A 22,694-nucleotide genomic window follows, 5' to 3' on the forward strand; every position below is an offset into this window, starting at 1 on the left:
CGGGGGGGGTAGGGGGGGTGCTTGCCATGGTGCGCATATGTTAATTACCATACAAATTTCTATCTAATTAATGAAATCAATGAGTTTGAACATGTTATTTTTGACAGCCCCAATTGAAGGTAGCGTAAAATAAAGTTAACAAATATAAGATAAAATACAATCCATAGCGGAGAGGAGATGTAGAAAACCATTCCAATCAAAGTACCAAGACATGGATTACTTGCATTCTACATCTATTTACACAGAGAAAGAATGGGGGGGGGGGGGGGGGGGGGGGGGGGGGGGGGGCTTACAGTGCGGCCTGCATGAAGGCGTTGGGATGAAAAGCAGGATTTGCACATCAGGATGTTGCGTTGCTTCAAAGCAGAGCATTGAACAAAAGCATGATCGTCTTTGAACGTCATCAGCGTCACATGACAAGACCACATGACAAGAAGACCACCATGCAACAGCACAAGTTTCCACCAAGCGGTACGCTTCCGCTCACGTCTATGTTTTTCTACTCAAATGGGATTGGTCCCACCCTAGAACCAAGGGGGTCTATTCATTGGTTGCCGTGAAAGGTCTAACTTATGAATCCATTAGACGTTTTTGGTAGCCCTTAGTGAGGGTACTGACTGTTCTTCTGGATGGGCAGCAACCGCAGTGGTACCATACCCAAAGTACCCAAGTGGTGGTTCCACTTGCTAACCGCTTTAGGATTCCAAACGAGTGGGGGTTACTTTGTGCAGTCCATTGTTTGGTGGATGAATAACAATCTCTTGTGAATCCAAATCTTTGTTTTTTACGGTACGGTACCTTTCAAGTAAGATCAGGGCTGCCCAAAGTGGACCAAAGTGAAGCATATTGCTTGGTGGAAAGGTGCCAATGCTGTTCTCCCCTGAAGTGCAGACAGAAGGAGTCTTCAAAGTCCAGGGCTATATCCTGGCTAAAGATCGCGGGTCTAGATCCCGGACAACAGCTTGGTCAGGAGGACCTCTCGTTCTCCCAGCAGCGTGTCCCTCTTGAGGCTGGTGCCTTTGTTGACCACCTTGAACTTGACGGAGAGATTCTTGACGTGCACGGAGCTGATGGCATCAAAGAAGAAGTCCTCGTTGAAAACGGGGTTCCGACTGTTCTTGATGATGTTGCTCCTTTGCTTCTGCAGCTTGCCGGGGTTGAGGTAGACCGCCACGCAGCAGTTGATGCTCTTGATGTCGCAGTGTGCGTCGTAGAGGCTCTCGGCTGCAAGGACTCGTATGCGCAGGCGGGATGTACCGGCGTCGTAGTTGGCGCAGATCCTCACGGTGCCGCCCTTGTGCAGGTTGATGGTGTGCTCCTGCTGCAGGCCATGCTCCTGCGCGGGTGGGGCGCAGTGGAAAGAGGGGATGTGCAGGCGGCGCTGGAGGCTGGGGCTGGGCTCGGCCGAGCTGCACTCGTCGGTGGAGAGTGAGCTGTGGCGGGCGAAGGTGCGCTTGGCCTTCACCACCTTGGCCTGCGTCTCGTGGGTGAAGATCTTGAGCAGCGAAGCGGAGCGGGACAGCAGGGGGGAGCTGAAGGGGGACGACTCGGCTGAGGAACATGTATCGCTCTCGCCACCGCTGAAATAGCGGTAGGGGTTGATGTGGGAGACGTTACAGTCGGCCGGGTTCAGGTGGTTCCCGCCGTCACCGCTCTTGCTCGTCGTCTTTCTCTGACTGTTGGGGGAGGGGACGGGACTGATGGCGTCACAGTGGAACAGCGACTCCTTACGCCGAGTGTGGGGGCTTTCCTTCAAGGTGGCGAACCCGTAGGAGGTTTGGGTCTTGGGGATGTAAGGGAGCGACATGGCGCTCTGCGACTGGGGGTCAGCGTTGGTGTCCCCGGTGACGTCATCGGCGCTCTCGATCTGGATGATGTGGCGGTTTGCCGCCTTCAGGAGGTTCTTAGTGTCCCCGGCGAGCTTGGCGACCAGACGCGGACTCTTTGGGGCGCCCATCTTTTTCCCACCGCAAATGGTTTGCTCTGAAGTGGACGGCTGCATGCACTCCTTGGGCTTCACGGCGGGGGCCTCGGGCTCCGCAGGGCAGCTGACCAGCTTGGGCGGGATGAAAAAGTCCGGGATGCTGTCAGGGGTGAGGACGTTGGTGTAGGGCGGGGCCACCTCTTTCCTGTCACCGGTCTCCAGCGACCCCCGGATCTTATCCAGGACCCACATGGCGGCCCCCAGACACTCGGCTGGATCTGCACTTAACACAGCATTACATTAGGTAGACCTGCACGTCTAATTCCATCCATGCACAAGCAAAAACCCTCCCAACGCCCACCAGGCTCATTTAGCCAACATGGTGGATTGTTTTTTTTTTTTTGGGTGGGGTGGGGGGGATTACTGTTCCTAATATTGTGGCCTGTGCTTAGAAAAGACACCAGTGAAAGTAAAAAAGGTTTTGTTTAGATCGTCACTAAGAATCAAGCAGCTTTCTTTCTATTTTATTTCATTCTTTAAAACATGACAATATGGCAAACTTGACTAAAACTGTTGCTAAAGACAAAATAATGGCGTCAACTCGCGGCTTGAGATTCTTTTCTTCGGCTTTGGATGACAAATAACACTAAGCAGTGAAATGAACAAAGCTAGCAGCAAAGAGGCTATCTGGCATGAATACTCACACTGCTGCTGACTTCTGTTTATTTTCTCTTGTTGCGCTCCCGCAGCCACAGGTGTTTCCTTACCCGGGTGGAGTGGCCAGCGCTCCGCTGCCGCTGCGCGTCCTCGCCGGTCTGTGCCGTGCGGACCTCCGGGGGCGGGGCTTTATACCCAAAGTCGGCGTGCAGCAGCCAATCAGCTTCCAGACGTGGAGTTCCCTCCGCGACCAGTTGTTACTGTTAGTATGATCACACACACGCATTGTTCTTCCACCTGTGCTTGACGATAACAACACATCCATTCCACTGCTTCCTCCAGATGAAGAATATGACATCATTTACTCCTACTGGCTCCTTTATTCACCTACTCCCTATGCGTTTTATTATGTATGGATTTATATCTTTTCATTGTAGTCACTTGCTATACACGTTATTCTTTTCTCTCCCATTAGAACAACACAACACAGGAAGTAACTACCTTTTACAACCAAAAGGAAATCTGTGGTGGGAGGTGCATCTGGTACATGGACCTTCATGACCCTGATGGGAGATACATCCATCCATCCATCCACCCACCCCGACACCGACCCATCCATCTATCTCTATGCTGCTTATCCTCACTAGGGTGGGGGTATGCTGGAGCCTATCCCAGCTGCCATTGGGTGAGAGGCGGGGTACACCCTGGCATGATGGACAGTGCACCCATGATGGGTGGTACACCGTGCTTGGGTGCTAAACCCGTGATGGGTGGTACACCCACCTTGGGTGCTAAAAACGTGGTAGCCTGGCCAACTTCCATTTTGTTGTGAGAAATTGCATGATGGGTGTGCTTGCATCATATGCATGGGTTGAAGATGTTTTGAATTCGTTTTGTGTTTACCCATGTTAACCCCTGGTCACAGCATAGAAGAATAGAATAGAAGAATAGAAAGTGTCACCATGGAATGGCTTTTTTGTTCTCTGGTGCCAAGAATGGAAGTCTGCAATCACAGGAAGCCCAAAGCGCTAACCCACTGGATGACTGACACATCAGATAAAAAAAAGATGTCCAACCGGTCACAGCATCCATTTTCAGCCTGACTTCCTGGTATTGTTCTCACTCAGGTTATTTTCCACACCAAGCGAGCGCCCTGACGTTCCGACGCTTGTTGCCTTGGAGACGTGTCAATTCCTGGCATTCTCTTCCAACCTGCTCTCCTACCTCTTCTTCTCAGCCACAGGACCCGCCACCTTGCTCTCCTCATCCACAGCCCCCACCGGCCTGGCCGAGCCCAGCATGGACGGAAGGATGGATGGATGGATGGATGGAGGTCCCGCTGAGTGGTGCGTCTCCTCCTTGAGGCCCGTTTGCCTCCCCTCAGTCCAGTGTTTATTCATAAAGGTCACATGTTCCATCACCTCCATGCTTCATTCATGATAGTGCTGATGCTACCAGCTCCTACTATATGGGCTGGTTCCACCAGGCTCAGGAATGTCAGATTCATTCATTCATTCATTCATCACGTATCACAAGGGCACATTGGTAGGATGATATGTCTTCCTGGTGTTCTTATGACTTCTAGGAAAGAACAGCTACTATACATTTCTGTATTAGAAATGACCAGCTACTGTACGTTTCTGTATAATACACCTTTACATTCCTAGTACTGCCATAGCACCAACCGGTACCACCTTGCTGACTCTAGTCTACATGAGGCCGCATTCCCACAATAAAATCATAACTTCACCAGAACAATGTTGGAAACTTACCAGGATAAGGTCCATCATTTCCAAGAAGAAAAGGGAAGGTTCTGAGAATAAAGTTGTACAGCTTCAAGAAGAAAAAGTCATATTATTAGGAGAATAAAGTGGTACATTGAAGAAAACAGTCCTCATTTTATCAGAATAACGTGATAAATACATTTTATGACAAATCATAAACTCATGAAACTAAAGTAGTAACTTCACGAAAACAGAATTCATAACAATAAGAGAATGAAGATGTACATTTACATCAAGAAAAAGAATATGGTAAAAGTACTGTATTATTATTTGCTTTAAGTGGGTCTAATCCTAATATTTTTTCTTTTATACTTTATATTCTTTATTCTATGTACTTTAGATAGTGCTACACATGGAGCAGTGGAGATGCCAATTTCCCTGAGGGAATCCCAAAGGGATTAATAAAGTATTCTAGTAGTCTGTCTAATCCCTGCTTGTGGTCTCTAACCGCATCATCGAGCCAATTGTACAAAGCAGTGTGAACTCTCATCCCTGGTTTATGGGGGTTCATTGATTCCACCCCCCCTCCCATGATGACTACATGCCTGCCATGTAGCATTCAATACTCACAAATACACACAATACCTGTGTACTTATGGCATAGAAAAACCTGTTAAATATGATTTTAAACATGATTAGAGCCCACAAGGCATGAATAACACCCCTATAGTCAACTTCACATTTGTATTAGCCAATACAGTAGACATAAGACAGAAAACCTGTTAACCACCTTCTAATTATGATTAAACATGATTAGAGCCCTCTAAACATGAATAACACCCCTATAGTAATCTGTACACTGCTATTAGCCAATATAGTAGACATAATAACAGTAAATAAGCCATGGAGGACATAAATAGAACTCCTGTTTGAGCAGTGTCACAGTCAATGTGTTCGGGAACCTTAGTGAAGAGTCTAGTGCCGGTCCCACCAAACACTGACACCTAGTGGCCAATGTAGAACACTACATTCACTATTACAATGCTGCTTCTGTCTTCCATTTGTATTTGACCTTATTTAGTTTCATAGTTTAAACATAATAATAAGTCCATCGGCTTAATACTTTTGTTGACTAATAAGCCATATTCATGCAGACAACAGCTATCATTTATTGATGAATTACTTTTCGAAAGAGTGATGTGAGGAAGTGAGGATGGTTGGGGAGGGGTTACTGTACATTCATATCTTGTTCTTTATTCACTCCACTTACCAAGAAATATCTTCTTTCCCAAACATGGATGTTCTTCTCATGCAACAGATGTTAAATAAAAAGCAAACAAAAGAACATTGTTGAATTAGCAAGATGGAAACGCTGCAGGATCAAAGGAGTCATTGATTGGTGAAAAAGGTGAAGGAAAAGATCTTCCTACCTGTAATCAACTTGACTGTCGAACTTGACACAAACTGTAGGAGGACAAACCACAATATTAGCAGTTTATCTCCTGCATAGGCTTGCCTGGACCACCGTGAGCTGATGCTGCCCCCTGGAGGCCAATGGGTGTGTGCATCAGAAAATCCTTTCAAGTCTCCACCATCCTCATTCTCAGGATGACTGCAGAGTACTCGTGTCATCATGCACCCCACCTCCATATATACTATGTCATAGATTTCATGCAAGAGGTTCTAGCATGCTAGTAAAATGTTTTGTGGAAAGGTGTTATGAAGTAATAATACGTTTGTTTTGGTGTTCCAACTCATGGGAATATGACATGTATCTATGAGGAAGGACTATGTCTTGTATTAGTTCCCTCCTACACTAAATGATGTCTCCCAAGCAGCAGTGCGCCATAGAAAAGGAAAGCTATCATCTTCACCTTATTCACTTTGAGTGGCGAGTGCTCCTATGAGCCATGTTGTCCAGGGCCATATGCCACTGGCACTGGGGGGTCTCCCAAGGCCAAAGGTCTTAGGTAGGTGATAGGTCAGACCAAGAGTGATCCACTAAGAACCACCACAAGAGGAGGGACCGCACCTCGCCTGGACGTGGGATACTGGGGCCTTACCCTAGAGCCAGGCCCGGGGGAAGGTCTACCAGGCCTAGTGGTAGGGCCTTTACCTGTGGGACCCAGAGAAGCCACATGGGATCTCCCCCCTGTAGATCCACCACCTGTGGGGGCAAACATAAGGGTCTGATGTGTGTCTTGGGTGGCAGGTAAGGGCAGGCGCCCAGGCAATCTGGCCTTCGGCGGCCAAATCGGTTTCTTGGGAGATGGAATGTCACTTCTGTGGTGGGGAAGGAGCCCCAACTTGTGTGAGAGGTTGGGATATTCTGACTAGACAGTCGGACTCAACCCGACGAGAACCAGTTTGGTTCCTGGAGAGGGGCTGGACCTTGTTCTGCGCTGGAGTTGCTGCAGTGGAGAGGTGGTGAGTGGGCGTGGTAATAGCCCCCCAGCTCGGTGTCATCACTAGGGCCCCGTCATTCATCATTCAGCCATCATCAGAATAGTCAAGGTGGCCAATAAAGAGCTTATCTACTGTTGATCGTGGAATCTGACCATGAGAAGGAACATTCATGTGAAGAAATATTCCCCCAGCAGACCGATCAGTCATAGCAACATGTCAAACAGGATGGCCAGTGAAAGCTAGTTGGGTTACCCTAGTTTGGCCGAGCATGCTAATGCAGCTGTGTGTGTGTTACTAACACACAAACCATGTGAGTGCTTTAGTGTAACTAATGTAACCCAGCTTTTTCGGTTAGTCGCCAACTTCATGGATGCAATCGGACAGCTAGCTCACTCACAGTGAAGATGCATCCAAGGCTAATGGACGGCACAGTAATGTGATTGAAAGATCCCGGGGCAATGAAAATACTCTGGATACACTTTTAAATGTTAGTGGATTCACCTGTACGACATGATAATTCCCATATCAGCCCAAAGTTGTGCACCCCTAATTTTTTCTAGTAGTCTGCTTACATTTCTGCACTTTGGGGTGTGGGGCCACCCCGGCTGCCATTGGGGAGGAGGCGTGGCCACACTGGCCAGCCAGCCAATCACAGGGCCTGCACATGTGGCCAACACTGCACGGAGACCTGCAGAAAGATGATGGAAGATATTAGCATATGCAGAAAGGAAAGCTAGTCAAGTAGAATCAATAAGTCTTACTTTTTTACCGCTCAACACCTTTCAGTGTCTACGAGAGATGACAGCAAATGGTCAGGCACAAGCAAAAAAAGCATATAAAGTTCTTTATTTCACTTTTTTTTTTAAATAGATTTACAAAGCATAAGAAAAAAGAAAAGAAGTGATGGTGAAAAGTATGCGCTGGTGCATACCAAGCTAGCTAAGTGTAAACAGTCCATGAGCCAAAAAAGATGTTTTGTTTTCCTGAGCTCTTTTTGTTGAAGAAAGCAGAGCAGTGACGCCACGCTACTCGGCTCACGTTGCAGTGAAGCCGGTCTTCCTTGGCTCCACGAAGCCCAGCCTGAATGCTGCACAGCCCATACACAAACACATCACGCCCACATTGACCCCTGACCCCTTCCTGACACCATGCAGCACAGACCAAACGCCGCTGATCAGCAAGTGGGGGTGTGCGCCTGGCCGGAGCCTTAGCACTGTTCCTTGTCTGCGCTCCCTGCTTGACCGCCAAGACGCCATAAAGGAAATACAGGAGCGTTCCAGCAGGTGAGGGCGCTCACATGGTCTCATCCACAATGTTGGAGATCACGTGAGGGTCACCAAGAACAACCCAAGCGCTGCCGTGCAGGCAATGATGGAGGAAAGGCACCAGCGAGGCAGTGGCTCAAAAAGCACACTCACAGCTTTCTAATCACAGGTGGCTGGTCTTCATCCGTCTTACATTTGTCCTTATCCTTTCAAAAAACACCAACACGCCACTGTCCTGTGGTGTGTGTGAGAAAAAGAAAAACATTTCAGCACAAACTGACTGCACATGTGGAAGGAGGAAGAGGAGGAGGCAGGGGCGGGGTCTGTGGTGAGAGATGAGGGCGGGAGATTGAAAGTCCCAAAGAGGAAGGAGGTCAGGAGTCCTCTGTGCCCGAGTCGTCATAGCAACAGTCCTCGTTGTCGTTCTCGTCATCCTCCATGTCCTCATCGTCGTAGTAGTCGTCGTACAGCAGGTTGGACCCATCGTCCGTGGGTGGCACCTGGGTGCGCACACAGTACTCGTCCAGCGTCACAGGGACCTTGACGCCGTCATGGTCCGCGTCGCTTTTGGTTGCTAGCACCTGCTTCCTGTAGGGTGGTTGAGAAGAGGATGGATGAATGAGAGGATGCTCGGAGCGAAAACCCCAACATCTCTGGAAGTGGAGTCAGTGATGTGGAAATCAAAGCTCGCATCAAAAATTGTTAGCCATCACCCTTATGTGAGACATGAACACGTCTTTGTCCTTTCTGTCCTCTAAAGGTATATAAAAGACAGGTGATGAATGCATGTCATGGCTAGAAAGGTGGTTATTCAAAGACCTCCAAAAAACTCCAAGGTTTTCTATCCATGCTGTGAGCATGTAGTAACATTGAAGCTAACATGTTATACTTGGAGTATTTTAGTATAACTTCCTACCTGGGTGCATTGATTTCACATAGTAACATAGAAAGGAAGGCTACACCTCCCCTCCAAAACACTAGGGCACTAAATGAATACAGAGCCAGCATCCACCAGTACCAGCCTGGACTAACAAACATCCACATTAGCTCTCCATAAGCTCATCGATTCGTGCCTGGAAGCATTCCCACACAGCATCAGCATTTTGGAGCTAATATGAGCTGAAAGATAAGGCTAAGGATAATCTGTGCAGCTATGTGGTGCCTTCAAGGTCCGTCCAACAAAGTTTAGCAAAATGTTTTGAATAAAGAAATGTTTTCAAAACAGATATGAAGTTAATCAGCAGCTATATGTACTTATCATGTTATCATTGTACTAAGACCCCCCCCCCCCCATTCATTTTCCTCCGCTTATCTGGGTCCGGGTCGCGGGGGCAGCAGTCTCAGTAGGGAAGCCCAGACTTCCCGGTCGCCGGCCACCTCCTCCAGCTCCACCGGGAGGACACCAAGGCGTTCCCAGGCCAGCTGTGAGATATAATACCTCCAGCATGTCCTAGGTCTACCCCGGGGCCTTTTCCCGGCTGGACATGCCCGGAACACCTCACCAGGGAGGCGTCCGGGAGGCATCCGGACTAGATGCCCGAGCCACCTCAACTTACTCCTCTTGATGTGAAGGAGAAGCGGCTCTACTCTGAACCCTCCCGGATGGCTGAGCTCCTCAGCAGACTTCTCTCTTAGGGTGAGTCCAGCTACCTGACGAGGAAACTCATTTCGGCCGCCTGTATCCGCGATCTCATTCTTTCGGTCATGACCCAAAGCTCATGACCATAGGTGAGGATGGGAACATAGATCGACTGGTAAATTGAGAGCTTTGCCCTCCGGCTCAGCTCTCTTTTCACCACGACGGTCCGGTACAGCGACAGCATTACTGCCGGGGCTGCACCGATCCGTCTGTCGACCTCACGCTCCCACCTTCCCTCACTCGTAAACAAGACCCCGAGATACTTAAACTCCTCCACCTGGGGCAGGACCTCATTCTCAACCCAGAGGGAGCACTCCACCCTTTTCCGACTGAGAACAATGGCCTCTGATTTGGAGGTGCTGAGTCTCATCCCAGACGCTTCACACTGATGCAAACCGTCCCAGTAAACGCTGAAGGTCACAGCCCGAAGATGCCATAAGAACCACATCATCTGCAAATAGCAGAGATAAGATTCTAAGGTCCCCGAACCGGACTCCCTCAACTCCTTGGCTGCGCCTAGAAATTCTGTCCATGAAAATTGTGAACAGAATCGGCGACAAAGGGCAGCCTTGGCGGAGGTCAACGTTCACCGGAAACAGGCTCGACTTACTACTGGCAATGCGAACCAAACAGTCATGCCGGATGGTTTGCCAGAACCTCTTCCTCAACTGTCATTAACCACATGGGCGTTGAAGTCTCCCAGTAGAACGACAAAGTCACCAGCTGGGGTGCTCTCCAGCACCCCCCTGATGGACTCCAAGAAGGCCGGGTACTCCGAACTGCCGTTTGGCGCGTACGCACAAATGACAGTCAGGACCCTTTCCCCAGCCCGAAAGCATAGGGAAATGAAACCTCTCGTTCACCGGGGATGACTCCAACACAGAGGCACCAAGCCAGGGGGCTATTAATAAGCCGACACCAGCTCGCCGACTCTCCCCTGCAGCAACTCCAGAGTAGAACAAGGTCCAGCCCCTCTCGAGGAGTTTGGTTCCGGAACCCAAACTGTGGGCCGAGGTGAGTCCGACAATGTCTAGTCGGAATATCTCAACCTCTCGCACAAGTTCAGGTTCTTTCCCCACCAGAGAAGTGACATGTCCCAAGAACCAGACCAACCCGTGTGGCTTCTTCGGGCTGGGCACAGCCGGGCCCCACGGGTGAAGGCCCGACCATCAAGCCCCTCCCCCTGGCCTGGCTCCAGGGTGAGGCCCCGGTATCCCACATCCGGGCAAGGTACGGTTCCTCCTCTTGATTTTGTTCATACGGGTCTTCTGAATCACTCTTGGTCTGTCCCGTCACCTTGGACCTGTTTGCCTTGGGAGACCCTACCAAGGGCATATAGCCCCCCCCTCCCCATGTGCTTTATGATGCTTAACCCATGGACCTACTGGACATGCCTATTGAATGATTTACCTCCCTGCTTCTTATCTGTGATTAATTAGGAGTTAACTATGGACAAAATGCTGTTAATAGTGATGAAGAATGATGTTGATGTGTCCAACATGGAGATGGTTAGATGGTCAGGGGTCCAGGCCTACCTGATGATGTCGATGTACTCCCGGTCCCTGCCCTTGCTCTCCTTCCACCTGCGGTACATGACGGAGGCGTCCACGTTGGCCGGGGAGAAGGTGTTGGGCTCGTTCAGCAGGGAGATGACGCTGAGGAGGATGGTCCTGGGTGAGGGAGACAGGTGACAGAGGAGGATGAGAAGGATGAGAAGGACACAGGTAGGGAGCTGGGCCAGGAGATGAGGGTTCAGTGTCAACACCACCCATCTGCTCCCGCCTACAGCCACCATTAGTCTTTGCTAACATGATCGCTATTAATAATTCACACGATCATCATCATTATTATCATCATCATCGATTCCTGCGTTATTCCCTGTATCCAGATGTCATGGATTCTTCCTTGGAGCATCTACTGTTACTGTGGCAATATGACTGCACAGTCATGCTGGTTGATGGCTATAAAAGCTATTAGCTACAGGCTCTTTACCTCACATTCTGGGTGGGGTTCCACCTCTCTGAGGGCAGCTCACCACTCTGGGGGTCGTCCACCGGAGGGTGCAGGATGGAGATGCAAACTTCTCCATTCTGGCACACAAGTATTATCAATGCATCATGGGTCTGCAACAACTTGACACCGTTTGGCTTACCTCATAAATGTTAGGATGCCACATCTTGGTGAGGAAGCGGAAGGCGGGTGGGGAGTAGGGATAGTCCACTGGGAACTTGAGAAGAGCCTTTGGGGTGAGACAAGACCAGACGTTAGCTACACGGCGAAGCTACACACCGAAGCTACACGCTTCTTTCTAAACATAGTTGATATATTATATATACTGTATCTTAGCCACGGTAAACCTCTATCAACTACTACTACATAGTTGATATATTATATGTGCTGTATAACCTCTATCAACTACTACTACATAGTTGATATATTATATATGCTGTATAACCTCTATCAACGACTACTACATAGTTGATATACATTCTGTATAACCTCTATCAACTACTACTACATAGTTGATATATTATGTATGCTGTATAACCTTTATCAACTACTAGTACATAGTTGATATATATGCTGTATAACCTCTATCAACTTCCACTACATAGTTGATATATTTTATGTGCTGTACAACCTCTATCAACTACTACTACATAGTTGATGTATTACACATACTGTACAACCTCTATCAACTACCACTACTACATAGTTGATATATTACACATACTGATTACACATGCTGTATAACCTCTATCAACTACTACTACATAGTTGATATATTACACATACTGATTACACATGCTGTATAACCTCTATCAACTTCCACTACATAGTTGATATATTTTATGTGCTGTACAACCTCTATCAACTACTACTACATAGTAGATATATTACACATAAGCGATAAGCCCTGTCCCTCATATGGTGAGTTGGGATCTGGTCACCCTACATACAGTATAGCTGGACTACATGTATGCTAGCAGGTCTTCCAAAGTGTTTGGGAACCACCCGTATGGGGCGCCATTTACACTGATGTGACAGCACCCCTTAGGAGGACCAATAAAAGATGGATAGATAGAATGAAATAGGAGCGTATCAGCATATTATGAGCAAATTGGTGTAAAGGTATAAAGCTGTACTGTCATTGAGAAGATGAAAATAGATCAGCACCAACCCACCAAGGACTTTATGACACTGTAACACAATATGGCAAGGAGGGAGGGGGGCATGGGCTGGCACTGGCATGACATGCACACAGGGTGTGTGTGTTGCCTTTCCAGCTGTCACAGCAACCCAAGACAATCCAGCACTCACACCCATACTCTCCTGTTATAGGAGAGAGGCCACGCCCATGCCTACACACTGTGCTCGGAACCCCTCCCCTTCATTACGCCTGCAATGGGAGGCAGCAGGGGGAGCATCTCCCATCACACACACACACACACACACACAGGCATGTTTGCTGATTCGGCACGGTCAGCTGGTGGGCGCCACAGCTCCCATGGGAACAGGACAGAGGGTGAGGGGATTTAGTCCAGAATAAAAGGGTTTGCCATGTCTAGAATAAGACTCAACATTAAACACTGGCCTTAGGGCACCACCTCCAAGTCTGCTGGAAAGGTGCCCACCTTCTAACATCCTCCATGACATCATTCATACCCAAAGAATATCATGCAGCTTACTGTCACATCAAACTGGCGGCCAGTCCTTTGAAGATGGCTCAGAAATTGTTCCATGGGAACAGTCCTACCTTCCTAAAGGGGACCACTGTAACCAATATAAGGAAGACCAACCTGCAGCACCCCACCGTACCTTGAGCATGACACCACGTCATACTCATACTTCCTCATTACAACCTCCACCAAGTGTCTCCCCGCTGTGCCCTGCCACCACACACACACCATACTCTACTACTGTAGTAGTACGGTACAATCATACGACAAAACGAGGTGCAGACATGTGTCACCACCTCATCGGCTTTCATGGGCCGGCCTGGGAGTCTCTCAGGCGGCTATTTGCGTTCTGACGCCACGCGCCTGATGCACAGCCCATCGGGGGCGGGTCACGGTCACCCCCACTGAAAAACATCACAGCTGCACAGGAGTACTGGATGGAACACTGCTTTTACAGCACAGGCACAGGAGTGGAAGAACATAGAATAGGAAAGATGATTGATGAAAGATAACGCTTCAACTAGCAGACTAACAGACGACACGGCACACTTCTACACCCCTGCATAAGGACAACCACAATATCGTCATTCTACTCACACCAAGCCAGTCTTGCAATTGTACACAATGTTTTGGCTAGTGGCTTGCTTTCAGACCGCTGGTAAAAGCCAGCAGTTGTACTTTTTAACATTAGAGCCCCCGAGACAACAAATAACACCCCTATGGTCACCATTACACTAATATTACCCAATCTGGTAGACGTAATAAGAGACAATAAGACATAGAAATCCGATTTACCACCTTCTAAATATGCTTTTTAACATTAGAGCCCTGTAGACATGAAATAACACCCCTATGATCACCTTTACACTACTATTACCCAATATGGTAGATGTAATAAGGGAAAATAAGAAATAGAAAACCAATTTACCACCTTCTAAATACACCTTTTAACATGATTAGACCCTGTAGACATGAAAAAACACCCTTACGGTCACCTTTACACTACTATTACCCAATATGGCAGATGTAATAAGAGAAAATAAGATCTGTGTGGAGTTTGCATGTTCTCCCCGTGCATGTGTGGGTTCCCCCCACTCCCATTCCAAAAACATGCTAGGTTAAACTGTCCATAGGTATGACAGCATAGGTAGAGAGCTCTAACATATTTAGAAGAAGGTGTCATGTCCACGAAGTGAACATTTCAGCAATGACTGCTATGAAGGAACACCTTGACAAGAAGCATTTGCCTGCAAGGTACGCTATGAATGCATTTTGAAAAAGGATGCTATTCCGCCGGCACATGGGGAAAGACATGACAAGAAGGACCACTAAAGTAGTAAGCCATGTTTTGTTTACATGCTGTCTGGGAAACACTACTCCATGATCGTGACAATGCTGTACAGCATCATGTATCTTATATGAACATCTGTTCACTGCCATACTGTGGGGCAGCGGCGTCGCCAGACAGATTTCACTGGGACACGTGCCCCAGTATTGATCTGCAGTCCCCCTGTAAAAATGTCAATCGAAACGGCTACAAAGAGCCCTTCACGCTCATGAAGAAGCCGTTGAAGAGACTAATTGAAGGATAAGTCCAGAGTCATTTAGCCTTACCATTCTGTGTTTGGAAAGCCACAAATCCTCATCTCCATATCTTCAGGCTTATGTCCATGTTCTAAATGTTCTTCCTTCCTCCTTCAAAACCACTGACACATGCAGGGCTCGACAATAACGTTGTACCGATGGCCCGGGGCAAGTTAAAACAAAATTCGGGCAAGTAAATCCAATCATTAATATTCCCGTCGGGCAAGTGCACTTTAGCATGCCGTACTGCCAAGAGTTTTTTTTAAAGCGGTTCTTGTTGGGTGTTGGTAAAACTCGGACTGCGTAATTCCGGTGGTAATTTGCAAACCAATCCTTGCAAATCTTGAAATGGACCAATCAGAATCGTTTATTTAGACCGCGGTCCGTAATCCACAATCCGCGTTTTACCCACACCCGTTCTTGTTCGCGATCAACCAATCAGCGATCGTTTTACTAGGAAAACATCTGTCATGGCGTCCCTGCCAACATCGTCTAATTCTTCAACAACTTGTGAAGGAAAACACCAAAAAGTGATGAAACAGTGCCTCCTAAACAAGTATTTTATTAGCGGCAGCAAATCAAATGATGGCAAAGGTGAGTGAATCACATTGCTGTGACAATTTGAAGTGGTCACAATGAAACACCACCCATTAGATCCAATACCAAGTGCTGAGTTTGCACAAGCTACAAAACCTAGCGGTTTCATTTCTCTGTGTATTTTTCTCACCTTTGCTTCACAAATTATTGTTTGACCATTGAGCATTTTTTCTGAGCATTTCTTTCTAAAAACACTTTACTAGTACACAAATGTGTCAAATGTTTCATTGAGGTGTACAACTTAAATAAATATCACTGCTTACTACGACTACCATGTGTAAGGTAGCATGGCTTGCCATGTTAACATACATCTCCACAAATTTTCAGACATTCCTCCAAATACAATGCGTCAGTACTATTATCTGATGAATTATCAGCATATATTGATATATGATATCATTATGGCAGTCTTTTCATTTTACATGGGGCAAGTTCGGGCAAGTAGTTCTCACCTTAAGGATTCCCCATGGGCAAGTAATTTTTGTTTTTAACGTAGAGCCCTGACATGGTTGATACCTTGGCTATAAACGTCCTCTGCCTCATACCCAAGCTAGCAGGTCGTTCTGGACAATCACTGGCATCCAAAAATGGAACCACATAGAACATACAGTGGAACATATTTAAGCATCATTGATGAATCAAGTCAAGGACCCTTTCATGGACCAGATCATGGACCAGAACCAGCAGTGGGTTGAGTGTTACATCATGACCTGTACTTGGTGGAAACTTCTCCAAGCTATTTTCGCTCTTTAAGAAGTACATTGCTCTGAATCTTCCCTCACCATGTGACACCACCACGGGGGGTGGGGAACATGATCCCCACCACCCCGCCCTGCTCAACCCTCCACAGGTGGGTCAGGTTCTCTCACTGGTAACCATGAAGGATGCACGCTTGACTTAACAAACTACATACTATTACACAATACACTACGGGGACCCATGTCTGACCTGCTACAACAGATGGCCACACACACTTTTCATTCCTTGCATTCTATGTAGAGGCGTAGGGATCCCTGATAGACGTCCAACCTGAAACTGTCTCTCTACACCTGCTGGAACTTTTTTTTTTTGTACAGTAAAAGCAAAGGCACAAAGACAACACTGCCGATGCTACGTTTAACATCACATACACTATCAGAACTAATAGCGCTTATACACTGATGACATGACATGACCTTCACACTGCATGTAGTGAGACATGGCATGTCACACAAGAGTGGAAACAAGTTTTCCTCCATTCCGTGTGGAAGTGGTACATGTTACTTTGTCCTTCATCCCCCAAAAAAACCTTTCAGTCACTGCAGGGTTTGTTAGCGCTAATAATTTTTCCTGGGTTGTGATGCGGTCTCTTGGAGTGGTGTCCTCCTTGCCTTTCCATCCATGGTAACACTGTATGCCACTCAGCACAAACACTGCTCATATCATGAATGTGACTATGATGACGGATGATCGAGTAGCACAAACACTGTGGGAACATGGTCAGTGTTTGATAGACAAGAGGGTGTACAGACATTGTGGACTCTGCTTCACTGACGTAAAACAGTACCCGCCGTTCCCAGTGGTGTAATACAGTACCCGCCGTTCCCAGTGGCGTAAAACAGTAAAACAGTACCCACCGTTCCCAGTACCGTACACCAATTACCATTACCATAAAAGGGACAGTGCACTGGGAGGGGGGCACGCTGGAAGACAACACAGACATATAAAGGAAAAAAAGCTTTTGTTGCCGTGCAGGATAATAAGTGGGAGCTACAGTTTGGTCCATAAATATTTGGACAGACACAAAGTTTTGCTAATTTTGGTACTGTACACTACCACAATGTATTTGAAATGACACAGTTCAGATGTAGTTCAAGTGCAGACTTTCAGCTTTAATTTAGTGGGGTGAACAAAAAGATTGCATAAAAATGCCAGGAATTAAAGCAGTTTTTAAACACAATCCCTTCATTTCAGGGGCTCAAAATTGGACAAATTATATATATATATATATATATATATATATATATATATATATATATATATATATATTATATACCAAACTGTAGATTTTGACACTCCTAATATTATAGCAATTTCTCTGACGGTTTTTTTCTGTTCTCACAGCCTAAGGATGGCTTGGTTCACCTGCATGGAGAGCTCCTTTGACCACATGTTGTCTTCACAGCAAAATCTTCCGAATGTAAACACCAAACCTCAGATCAATTCCAGGCATTATATCTACTTAATTTATAGTAATGTAATGAATGAATTTTCCAAACCTCTCCATGAAATAGCCTTTTGGTCAATTGTCCAATTACTTTTGGTCCCTTTAAAAAGAGGGTGGCCGATGTTAAAGAGCTGAAACTCCTAAACTCCTAAATCCAATTTGAATGTGGATACCCTAAAATGAAAGCTGAGAGTCTGCACTTTATGTCCATGTCCATTATATCACCATGTTTGGAGTATGATTCAATAAAAGGGTAAAAAAAAACATCAGTGTCCAAATACATATATATGGACCTAACTGTATAAGGCTTGGCACACAATGTAAGTGGTATGAAAAAGTATCTGAACCTTTTGGAATTTATCACATTTCTGCATAAAATCACCATCAAATGTGATGTGATCTTTGTCAAAATCACAGTTGAAAAAACAGCGTCTGCTGTAACTAAAACCACCCAAACATTTATAGGTTTTCATATTTTAATGCAAACAATGACAGAAGGGGGAGGAATAAGTAACTGAACCATCACATTTAATATTTTGTGCCCCCCCCCCCTTTGGCATCAATAACTTCAACCAGACGCTTCCTGTAGCTGCAGATCAGTCTGGCACATCGATCAGGACTAATCTTGGTCCATTCTTCTTTACAAAACTGTTATAGTTCAGTCAGATTCCTGGGATGTCTGGCATAAATCGCTGTCTTGAGGTCATGCCACAGCACCTCAAGTCTGGACTTTGACTTGGCCACTCCAGAACGTGTATTTTGTTCTTCTGAAACCATTCTGAAGTTCTGTGTTTTGGATCATTGTCTTGTTGCAGCATCCATCCTCTTTTTAGCTTCAACTGTCAGACAGACCTCAGGTTTGACTGCAAAACATCCTAATCAACTTTTTAATTAATTTTTCCATTAATGATTTCAAGCAAGTTGTCCAGGCCCTGAGGCAGCAAAACAGCCCCAAACCATGATGCATTCTCCACCATGCTTCACGGTGGGGATGAGGTGTTGATGTTTGTGAGCTGTTCCATTTTTCCTAAAACACATGACGTGTGTTCCTCCCAAACAATTCAACTTTGGTTTCATCAGTCCACAAAATATTTTGCCAAAACTTCTGTGGAGTGTCCAAGTGCCTTTTTGCCAACGTTAAACGAGCAACAATGTTTTTTTAGACAGCAGTGGCTTCCTCCGTGGAGTCCTCCCATGAACACCATTCTTGGCCATTGTTTTACATATAGTTGATCTACCTCTCTTAAGTATTCTGCGCTGAACTTTTGGCATCATCTTTGGTGGACGGCCACTCCTTGGGAGAGAATTAACAGTGCCAAGCTCTCTCCATTTGTAGACAACTTCTTCAACTGTCGATTGATAAACATCCAGACTTTCAGAGATGGTTTTGTATCCTTTCCCAGCTTTATACAAATCAACAATTGATTGAAGGTCTTCAGACAGCTCTTTTGAGCGAACCATGGTGCACATCAGACAATGCTTCTCATCAAGACAATTCTTACCAGGTGTGTGTTTTATAGTGGGCAGGGCAGCTTTAAGCCACTCATCAATGATTGGGCACACGCCTGACTTAAATTGTTTGGTAAAAATTGGTTTCAATTGCTCAGGGTTCAGTTATTTATTCCTCCCCCTTGTGTCATTGTTTGCATGCAAACCTCATTAAAATATGAAAACCTATAAATGTTTGGGTGGTTTTAGTTAAAGCAATCACTGTTTTTTCATCTGTGTGATTTTGACAAAGATCAGATCACATTTGATGGTGATTTTATGCAGAAATGTGAGAAATTCCAAAAGGTTCAGATACTTTTTCATACCACTGTATGCCAACAACACAGCTTCTATACCACTTAGCATTAGCGCACCACAATGAAAAAGCCTTTTGTAAGCATAGGAACCACAGAGGAACCACAGAGGAACCACAGAGGAACCACAGAGGAACCGCAAAGGAACCGCACAGGACCCGCACAGGCCAGTGTTGACTTTGAAAATGCCCGAGCTGCATGAGTGTTCTGTGTTCTTCAAACTACTTCTAATAATTAGCTGCATAACCCTCCCATTATCTCTTTAATTGCCATTTGTCACTCTACTAAACACACTACTAAAGCCATGGTACAGAACGATCCAGTATGGAAGTCAGGCTAGAACTACATAATCCACAGTTGCCTAAAACAGCCGATTCCCACAGGACACAAATGAATACCAACATATTTTGCATAGAAACACTGCACTGCATCCTTCTGCCCAATTCAGTGCCCTAACAAAACAGCGTAGTGTTGAGGCTGCCTTGGTGTCCATGTATGCTTATTGCTAAATAACCCGCCATGGGGGAAAGGAAAACTGAAGTGCACCAACGGCTGCTAATCAACAGGTCAAAAGGTCATCACAACATAGGCATGTGACATTCCACCAGGACTTGAAACTAGACACACAAACAGACTAATAGACATAGACAGATGTAACATAGATTGGTTCTTCCTGGAGTTACAATAGAGCCTTAGCTTAACTTGCACTTCAAATATCAACAATAATAACAGGGGGGTGCCTTAATAGCAAGAAGATACAGTTGAAATGATACATTCATCACGATCACCACCATTTGACTCCATGTGAAATATGCTAGTTATTAATGGATTATATGAAGAGAAGGTAAAGTGACAGGACGCAATCTGATGTGTTTGTATAGCTCAACATCTCCATATGAAGAGCCCAACACTTTAATACTGGCAGAACTGTCAGCCAAGAAGAGTTGCGTTCAAAGACAGCACGTAATTTAAGTAGAATTAACCTTTAGGAATGCAGATGTATTTTACTGTAATTTCTGAGCATACGTAAATGCAGAAATATGTACTTCCGCAGTAAGAGGTACAGTAGTGATTGATAAGAATAGCCACTTTGTCTTCTGTTTATTTCGACCACACATACAATCAGAATTCGTTTTTGTGACGCTCGGAGTGTCCCTGAATGCACCTTGTGACAATGAGGAAGTATATGTTGCAATCCAACCGCTCTTGGTGTGTCCAGGTGAGACTAACATTATTCACGAGCGGCAGACCTCGAGGAGGCTATTGTTCTGTCATGACAAGAGAAATGTGACTCGACATGATGCGCATGCGTTAATTGCGCTAAAAATGTTATCGTAATTAAGGAAAAAAATTGTTATTTTGTCTGCATTATTTTTGACAGCCCTAGTAAAATACAAGTGCGATTAAGCTACTTTAGTAGCAATCCGGTCAGCATTCTTGTTATTAATAAAGAACTTCTTCACGAAAGCTTTTAAACATGTTTTGAGATTAGAAAAACTAAAAAGAAGGCACCAATAGACGTTCATAAATACATAACACGGCTAAGAATGGGCGAATAATGAGTAAAACAAAGAAGTATTATGCTATGTTATTGTTATGCTAACTTTTTATTAGCATTACAATAGAGACTATGGTTAACTTGCACTCAAGAGCATACAGCCTAATGGGGGACACTGGCAGCCGTCTTGTTTTAAAAAGACAATGCCATAATGTTCAAAGCTTTAAATTGTGTTTTTTCAGGCCCATTTATGATAAAGAAGGTAACTTTAGGCGCTAGCAAAGGAACAATAGACGTCCTGCTAGCTAGTGTTAGCTACTCACCTTAAAATAGCCCCCCTCGTAGTGTGTGTTGGGAGGTCCGAAGATCGCCACTTCCCAGTTGTACATGTCCGACTCGTTGACCAAAGTTATTTTGAAGCCTTCCACCGGCTCATCCTGCAGACTTTTCATTTCCAGCATGAGTGCTTTTTGTGAACTGGCTACATGATGTCCATGCTGAGCCATATTCCAACCACCACTTGGACAAATGTTGGCAGCCACACAGCTCTAGACGCTAACAACAAACAAAGACAGGCATTAAAAGGGACTTCCGTGGACAACAATGATTTAACGGCACTTTGTTTTTACGGGCTTCTTCAAAACAGCACCGATTCCACGCGTTAGTCGGTTTTACTGGAGCAAAAAATGCTGTTCCTTCCTGTGTTATTGTGAAGAAACCCGGCGAGCGCTACTCAATTTATCATCTCACGCACCTTGCTCTCACTTCCGGCAGGGGCTTTCGAAATAATAGCTTGCCAATCTGTCGGTGAGCCCTACAGAAATCCAACACATCGCTCTCACGGCAAGAAGATACCATTGAAATGAAACCAGACAATACCCATGTGGTTATATGAACTGTAAAGCGTGTGAAAAAGGCTCTTAATTGGCGTGATACCCTTTGTCAAATACGCGTCATTTCTTTAAACCAGGACATGATATGGAATGAATATCCGTTTAAATAATGCACCAATGACGGGGCGGGGGCGTCGAACAGCGATGAAGATTTTCAAACTGCTACATTCGGATTATACTTCCATTTTAGACACTTTTCGATAAGGGTGGCTAACCTGAAAGAAAAATTCTAGTTAAAAGCGTCCAAATCCGTCACTTATATTTTGAAAAGCTGTAAAGGAACACACGATAATAACATGGGTGCTAGCATTGGTGCTAGCGGGAATTGTCGCACGTATTGTGAATGTTTCCTTTACCCGCTCTAAAAAAAAAGACATCGGTATAGTTAAATTGTCTTAAACAAATGTCTTACGCAGGATATCCCAAAACCGGATGCCCTCGTTGAACTTTACTTGGCTCCGTGCTGGTGCGGCGTCCTTGCTAACGCGCGCAAGAGGTCATGGGAAATTGAGTTATTGCAGCTGAGTGAGGTAAGCGGAAATGGAACCGTTTGATGTGGTGTAATTCAACACTTAATGTATTGTAAATGCTTCATTTCCTAATGTTAAAAAACATCGGTTGAGTTAAATGGTCTTAAATTAAAAGCTTACGCAGTATGCCATAAAATCGGACGCCTTCGTTGAACTTGGCTTGGTGAATGGTGTAGCGTCCTTGCTAACTCGCGTAAGGACTTATGGGAAATGTGGTTCTTGTAGCTAAACGAGGTAAGTGGAAATGGAGCTGTCTGATGTGGTGTAATTCAACACCAAGACTACTATG

At 45.7% G+C, this 22,694-nt stretch overlaps 2 protein-coding genes across 7 annotated transcripts; both read right to left on the bottom strand.

The window, feature by feature from the left end:
• Window positions 1–286: 286 nt before the first annotated feature.
• LOC131130137 (C2 calcium-dependent domain-containing protein 4C) lies at window positions 287–7,399 on the bottom strand. 4 transcript variants are annotated; one of them, XM_058074336.1, is made up of 6 exons: window positions 7,284–7,399; window positions 5,736–5,769; window positions 5,576–5,608; window positions 4,354–4,414; window positions 2,692–2,841; window positions 287–2,202 (listed from the first exon to the last, which is right to left on the bottom strand). In XM_058074336.1, exon 6 carries the CDS (start codon window positions 2,174–2,176, stop codon window positions 944–946), a length of 1,233 nt encoding a protein of 410 aa, XP_057930319.1. In that variant the 5' UTR covers window positions 2,177–2,202; window positions 2,692–2,841; window positions 4,354–4,414; window positions 5,576–5,608; window positions 5,736–5,769; window positions 7,284–7,399; the 3' UTR covers window positions 287–943. The 4 variants fall into 4 exon arrangements, with proteins under 4 accessions (XP_057930319.1, XP_057930321.1, XP_057930318.1 ...); XM_058074338.1 differs by having other exon boundaries at window positions 287–2,207; XM_058074335.1 differs by having other exon boundaries at window positions 2,629–2,841.
• Window positions 7,400–7,608: 209 nt separating this feature from the next.
• On the bottom strand, window positions 7,609–22,392 carry cdc34a (cell division cycle 34 homolog (S. cerevisiae) a). 3 transcript variants are annotated; one of them, XM_058074340.1, is made up of 6 exons: window positions 22,288–22,392; window positions 21,306–21,537; window positions 11,768–11,854; window positions 11,608–11,705; window positions 11,151–11,285; window positions 7,609–8,564 (listed from the first exon to the last, which is right to left on the bottom strand). In XM_058074340.1, the coding sequence occupies exons 2-6, from the start codon at window positions 21,486–21,488 to the stop codon at window positions 8,351–8,353; spliced, it is 717 nt and encodes a 238-aa protein (XP_057930323.1). In that variant the 5' UTR covers window positions 21,489–21,537; window positions 22,288–22,392; the 3' UTR covers window positions 7,609–8,350. The 3 variants fall into 3 exon arrangements, with proteins under 3 accessions (XP_057930323.1, XP_057930324.1, XP_057930322.1); XM_058074341.1 differs by lacking the exon at window positions 22,288–22,392 and adding an exon at window positions 21,737–21,867; XM_058074339.1 differs by lacking the exon at window positions 22,288–22,392 and having other exon boundaries at window positions 7,610–8,564; window positions 21,306–21,725.
• Window positions 22,393–22,694: the final 302 nt, after the last annotated feature.

Source organism: Doryrhamphus excisus, chromosome 5, assembly GCF_030265055.1.
Source record: "Doryrhamphus excisus isolate RoL2022-K1 chromosome 5, RoL_Dexc_1.0, whole genome shotgun sequence".
NCBI classification, from domain to species: Eukaryota; Metazoa; Chordata; class Actinopteri; order Syngnathiformes; family Syngnathidae; genus Doryrhamphus; species Doryrhamphus excisus.